The sequence below is a fragment of the Fringilla coelebs genome (genome assembly GCF_963513975.1).
Source record: "Fringilla coelebs genome assembly, chromosome: 1".
In the NCBI taxonomy this organism is placed as follows: Eukaryota; Metazoa; Chordata; class Aves; order Passeriformes; family Fringillidae; genus Fringilla; species Fringilla coelebs.
In genome coordinates, this window is record NC_140028.1 from 95,851,283 (window position 1) to 95,858,426 (window position 7,144).

General features: G+C 38.4%; 1 protein-coding gene across 1 annotated transcript in view; it reads left to right on the forward strand.

Moving 5' to 3' along the window:
* Positions 1-4,668, forward strand: part of RAMP3 (receptor activity modifying protein 3) — a 41,128-nt gene extending 36,460 nt beyond the window's left edge. Inside the window, exon 4 of the mRNA XM_084205282.1 lies at positions 3,287-4,668. Coding sequence (XP_084061408.1) covers positions 3,287-3,542 — 256 coding nt within the window. The 3' untranslated portion in view covers positions 3,543-4,668. The remainder of the gene's footprint in view (positions 1-3,286) is intronic.
* The last annotated feature ends 2,476 nt before the right edge of the window (positions 4,669-7,144 follow it).

Here is a 7,144-nt window from a genome sequence, read left to right on the forward strand (position 1 = left end):
TTGCGTGCTCATGAGATATTGTTCTAGAATATTGAAAATTATCTTTCATGACAAATGTGTTATAGTTCAGAGATTTCTCTAAAAGGAATTATTTCTTGTGTTCTCTGAAAGTATTTTCAATAATGTGCAGTACGACGAAGGAGTTGGTTCCTCAATAGAAACTAAAGTTATCCTGAGCATGTCAGGGCAAAGCACATCTTTATGCAAATATTGCTGCTCAGACTGTGCTTAGATTTTGGGGTTTTTTTGTATTGGACTACTTAGCTGAGTTGAAACTCAAATAATTTTTTGGCTCATTTGTCACAAAGCTTGTGACCAGACTCCCTGTGAATATCCCTTTCCTGAGTACTACCTATGTCCCTTGTAGTTGGCCTGAAAGAGATGAAACTGTGTCTCAGCACAAAGAATTAAGGATTTTCCCACACCCTCTTATAATCTGAAAAATGAAGGAGCTTGAGCTCCGATGTGCTCTCCAGTTATTTGTTCAGAGAATAAGTTGAAACCATCATTTCTTGTTCTTTCCTTTCACAAGCTGTGGAACTTTAATGCACTTCTCCTTGAAGTATCTGCAGTCAGAGGCCAGGAAATCTTTGTCATAGCCATTTTATTACACAGAATGGAAAGGTTTTCTATTCCAGCCTTTACCATTTGAATGAAGAGAATTACGTAAGGATTAGGCATAGGAGAATTCAACTGAAATGAAATATCTATTAAACCCCATCTCCTTCTTAAAAAAATCCCAACTTGCAAACCAATTGGTCAACTACAAAACATACAAAAGCATCCATGCTTTTGGGATGCAGTTGCTCCCATCTGAGGCAGCTATTCCACAGTGCCATGCAGAGAGGATCTTTTTTTTTGTATGAACTTTCTGTTGCAGTGCATAAACTCGAAATTACAAAACTACATAAATATTTAAGTGATTTGAGCTTTACTGGCAGACATGCAATTCTCCAGCAGCTGAGATTTTCCTTTATCTACATTCTCACAGTTGGGTGAACTGAGAGTTATAGGCAGGTAGGGTTTTTTTTCCCCTTTTTTATTCATGAGAGAAGGTTTTAAGGAAAAATTGTAAGGAATTCCAACTATTACAATAACATTTTTATTCTACTTTGGCCCTTAGGGGTTCAGTATTTCAAATACAATTTATCTCCCGAGTTATTTTTATCTGGCCTTTTGGCAACACTTAACCAGCTTTTTCTATCTGTGTTGTATTTGCAATCAAAAATCAGTGGCAAATATTTTTCTTTACACCATCTAACATTTAAGGAAAAAAATCTACAGAGTTCTTTGTAGAACACTGAATTTTCTATAGGATTTTAAATATAGAGATTTCTTATGGCGCCCTCCATAGCTTTCTCCAAGTGTAATATGCATATACATCAACAAATCTTTGAGCTTAGGGTACTCTTGTTCTGCAATCACCTGGATTTATTGTTGGTTTTCTAATTGAGGTGGTGGTAACAGCAGCCATTGATGGCACAAAGGTGCCCATGAGAGCCTGGCCCAGAGCAGGCTGGAGTGTCTTTGCCGGGTGGAGCAGTGACCTGTCTGGGCAGAGGAATGCTCCTCCATCTCTGCATTGTAGCCTGCTGAGCCTTGTAGCCTTGCCTTCAGACCTGTTGCTCTTCAGGTCCCCTGGGACTGTACCTCCCACACGCAGCTAGACATCTCCAGTTCCTAATTTAGTCCAAGGACATAAAGAATGGATGCCATCAGGTCACACAGAAGAATGACACTATTAAAATAGCAAACAGCTGATATTTGTATTTTATTTTTAGCTTATTTCCTGTTGTTTTCCTGTGGCTGCTGATGTCACAAAAGCTTCCTCTCTAGTTGCTTTGCTTAAAATGCACATACATTGTGCGTACATGCATCTTCATGCTGGAGTTTGGTGTTAGATTGTCCATTGTGTTTGCTTATGAATGAAGCAATATTGGCCCAAACTCCTTGAAAATGAGAACTACAAGGAACTTGCAGAAGCCCCTTTCTGTGATGCTTTTTCTTCTTCTGTGAACACAGCCCTGAGAATTTAGATGCTCAGTAGGCTGTGTTCCCAACCTGTGTGGTTGTAGCATGGGCAGGCAGACATTTCCCCTGACAGACACACAGTAGACAGTAGACTTCAGTCTTGGCCCAAACACTGAAATGTCTCTTCTCCTTTAATTTACAGCAAAGCATTGAGTCAACATTAGTCCCCTGTAGGACTTAGTGTCAGAAAGGGTCAATCATCAGGAGTCCATATTTATATGGTGTGAGGGAGAGTAGGGTCTTCAGATGCTATAATAAGATGCTGTCCCTGGAGGTGTCCTGTGGGGTTTTGCTCTCTCCTTTCTATTTTTAATTCCCCTTTGAAGTGAGTTTATTGAGTCACGCAGGACTAAAATAAACACCACAGACAATAATTCAGCTTCCTTATTTCTTGCCCTATTCATGCACTGACCAGACACTCTTCGTCTTCCTAATTTCCGATCTCCCCCCCATATCCATTCACTTCCTGAATTTCTTTGGCTTATAATAACACCAAAAAACTCATTTAGGCTTATTGTTGCCTTTTTTTTTCCCTGAGGAGTAGCCAATTCTCATAAATATAAGTTATTCCTGGATAGGTAAATTTTAGCACATGCAGCATTGAAATCACATGTTAGGTATAATAAGGAATTCCCAGCCTTTCATAAGCAAACATGTAATTAGAATTTATTTCTTTATTTATTCCCTGCCGGGCATTTGCTGGAGTTGGAAAGAAGAGGAATTTTGTCAAAAGTTAACTTTCTGTGTGTTTATTTTCCCATTATTTTCTTACATCAGAGTGCAACAGAACCAAAATTTTTACACTGTACTGCATGTTGTGATTCAGTCCTAGTGCCACATCATAATTTTCACAACAACATCATGTCTAGTGGCAGTTGAGGCATGAAATACTTTGTTCAAAATGTCCTGTTCTTGGACATTTGCGTGTTTTTTAAAGGATCTGTGAGTGTCTCTAGTGAGGGAGTTCTATTTGTACTTAAGTGGCATTAGGAGGTCCTGGCTGCAGTCGGGGTTTGATTATTGTCCATCTGGGATCTCAGAACTTCACACGAAATCTCTCAGTTGCATTAGTACATGGGAGTCAGTTCTCCTTCTGCCTCGCTGTGCCATAGCTTCCACTGGAGGTCCTTCAGCAGAAAATCTACATGATAGACACATTCTTAGAGGTTTCTTATGGCGCCCTCCGTAGCTTTCTCCAAGTGTAATATGCATATACATTCTATTTCAACTTCTCTTATTTTTCTTCTACTCCCAGGTATTATGACAACTTTACCCAGTGCACAGAACGTGAAGCCAACAATGCAAGTTGCTTTTGGCCAAACCCCCTTGCAGAAGGCTTTATCACTGGAATTCATAAACAGTTCTTTTCAAACTGTACTTCAGAAAAGGTTCACTGGGAAGATCCACCGGATGAAATTCTCATAACACTGATCTTGATCCCAGTCATGTTGACATGTGCCATGATAACACTGGTAGTATGGTGCAGCAAAAGAAGTGATATCTTAGTGTAAGTTCTTCCTCTGGGCTTTCTTTTTCTTCATTTTTTTCTTCCCTAAGCACTAAGAAAGGAGGACAAAGAGAGGAACATGGCATAAAGATTTCACATCTGCTGAAATGGAACCAGTGAGATACTGAGATGCTCCTGTGAATGAAGAGCTGCCTGCTGCTGCTGCGTCACTGCTTCTGTCGGGACCATGAGTATTTCTGGTGGAAAGCTCTACTTCCATCAAGCCTCATCAGCATGGAATTCACAGGCATCTCCCAGAAACAGGAGAGTTTCCAGGCAAATGAACCCCTTGTCTGCAAAAAGAGTAAAGTTACTTTCCTGTGGGCAAAGGTGGCTGGTAAAATTTTGCAAAGCTATATGTGTGTAATACTGACTTGGGGGGAAGTGATATCTCTTGAGCTTTTGTGCAGGACACACAAGGTTTTCATCCGTGAACCCTGTGACTTGGAGAGATCCCTGGCACAGGAACTGATTATGGATATAACCAGGTGGCATCTTTTCTTAGAAGCTAGTCAAAATCATCATTGTCAAAACTGGGAAGTATTGTTCTGGCAAAGAAACAACTTCTGTGTCCGGTGATTATCTGCACAGGGAAATTATCCTGCCACATTATGGCTGCTTGGAATTGTATGTCTTACAAACAAACTTTGGGAGGACATGCAAGTCTTACTTTACAGAGCTGGAAAACGTGAAAGGAAATTGGTTGATTATAAATATACTAAGGACTAATGAAGAAACTTTCATACACCAGACTCTTTATTTTTCCTCTTTTATAATTATTATTCTTGATGACTTGTGTTCACTGTATACTCCCTACTCTCACTCCAATTTGTGCAAGTGGTATACTACAAATAAATATAAAGGTATCATGTTGATTGAGGTGCCTTTCAGAGTATTGTACATAAATAATTCTTTGTCTTGTGAAGAGTGTGGGAACTAAAGTATGAACATCAAAACTTGGAATAGTAGTATGAGGAAAGAGAAAAATTCAACTCAGAAATCTTATTCTGTAAAGTTATGTAATAGTTGAAATAAAGATCATATGCTCAAAACAGAAGAACTTCTCTGTGTTGCAAAGTGACTTTTCATTTTTCCATACCTTATGCACACAAATAAAATACAGTTGAATGGCCGAGTAATTGTGTTTTATATATTTTATAGTTAGATTTTCTCCTTTAAGTTTCTGGCTCCATGTTTGAGACTTAGGTCTATGAATATGAAAAGCATTTCCATGCTTGAAACAAATTAGAAGTGCTCAACTTACTAGATTATTTATCTACATACATTGTGTATAGATAAGTAAACAACACTTATAAGCTATGCTGGTTTGTTTTCACATCTGCTTACACGGGTTGAAGGCACCAACTTGTTTATTCATTACTCTGATGTTGGAATGATTCAATTTTGAAAGTGTTTCCTGTGTGTTTTTCCAAAGACTCTTCGTCATTCTCTAGATGCTAGCAGAAATTGCTCTTTGTAAAATAGAAGAATGAAATATTGTATTAAGCAATTATGTTTAATTTTCTATTGAACTTTTATTTTCTGTATTAAAATGCATTGGACCACCAAAACTAGGGGTCAGTTAAGACACCCAACCCATTAATTTTATCAAAAATATTGTTTGGTTAAGTATTTTGTGTGGCCAAAACCAAACAATTTAATATTCTGCATGCAGTTTCATTTTGATTCTCATTTACTAAAACTTCAGCAAGCTTCAAGGCAAGTTTCAAAACTTTGCTTTGAAAACCACATAGCAAAAATTTTGACTTTTAAAAAACCACATACATTTCAACCTAATTGTCATGTTTGGAGCAAATTCTGGACAGTTTCTGACTCATTTGAAATCATGTTCACCTAATGAACAGGTTGTCTGAGAGATATCAGTCAGCTTAATTCATAAGCTGAATTTATAAAATGGATTGACCTAGGTACTAGGTGAGGAAGAAAGCATGACGAATTCGTACCACCGGATGTGTACTGTTGTCTTTAAAAGAATGCCATGTTTAAAATATTCAAAGAGTCTTTTAAAATATAAGATTCAAAGGAACAGAAATAGTAGAATTTAATTCATGTGCCATAGAGTAGGGGTAGAGGATGCTGACACTAGTCTGTGCGTTGGAAAAAATATTTGATCATTGTTGTGTGTCTTCCTCATCCAAGTGTGATCTTCTATTACTTTTTATATGGCTGAAGAAGGGCAGGGAAGCTGAAACAGTGCATGGGGAACAACACAGATTATTTAATGGTCTCAGTTTAAAATCTGAGAAATGTTTCTAGTGTTTTAGGAAAAATGCAGCTGCAGTAGTTAGTTCTTAACAGTTGTGTACCTTAATAGGGACCCAGAATGATAATTGTTGAATCTCTTGACATAGGTTGTACTATGTGTGGATGAGAGTTAGTGCATTTTAGGACCTTTTTATGTCTCCCCCAAGCCTATTTCCATTGGCAAGAAAATCACATCTGGTACCAAGAATCTGGATCATTTACTATTTCAAATTAATTTGATATCACAACAGAGTCTCAGGCATAATGATATTCAAAAAGAAGTAACTTGTTCAAAATCCTTCCTAGAACTGGAACGGTGGTTGATCCCCCAAAATATTTAGGCCAAAAGAGAAGTGACAGCTAGCTGACATTGCTAATTGCTGTGAGTTGTGGGATTTTCTGCATTCAGTAGCAACTGTGGAAGTGCATATTTCCAGGCGTGTAAGAGCTTCAGCAAAAAGTTAACAGAAGATGATGACTAGCAGGACCAAGACAAAGGCAGAGAGAGTTGTCATCTCTTTCAAGAAAAATAGCAGGACGCCAAAGGAGGAACAGAGTTCCTTCAGGGCAAGGACAAAAATGATCAAGAACACAAAAAAATGTGGTACTTTCTTCCAGGAGTATGACCTCACCATAAGCAGGTTAGTAGCAAATGTTTCCTGGGGCATTGGTGAGGAAATCCTGCATGCTCTCTGCATCTGTCCAGTGTTTGTGTGGAGGGAATCAACAACCTCTTTCATTTCTGGCATCCCCACAATTAAATGAATTTATATTTAAATTCCCTCCTACACAGACTGGGCATCCAGATGAATTTACAGGAATGCTCAGCAGGTGTGCCCCTCTTTTGACTGGTGTAGGTGGTGTCTCTTCCTGCCTAAATGTCTTGTGTGGATCCTGGCAGCAGGTGTCCACCTGTTCCAATACATTGGCTCTTTTGGAAACTGAAGCAAAGTATGAATTTTGCAAGGCAGCAAGATGTAATGCAGCAGTGCTGGACATTATTTTGCTTAAGCCTTGCTCTTCAAAAGTATGAGGGTATTTCAGAAAATGAAAGGTACTGAGCTGTATTTCCAAAGTCCGAGTTCCATAGGAGGAAAAGAAAATGTATTTTTTTAACTCATGGGTGGTTTGGAAGGATAAGGACAATTAGTGACTGTCATTGCTTCTGAATACAAGAATTATGGAGCTCTCTTTGTGCTTTCTTTGATGGAAATGCGTGCAGTGGTGTCTTAATACTCAGAAGTGGACATAGAAAAAGCTATTGAATTTTAGTTAAAGAGTCTGTGTTCCTGCTAGTCTAAGAGAATTTTGAAATAAGAAACTGAGACCCTCCAATAGCTC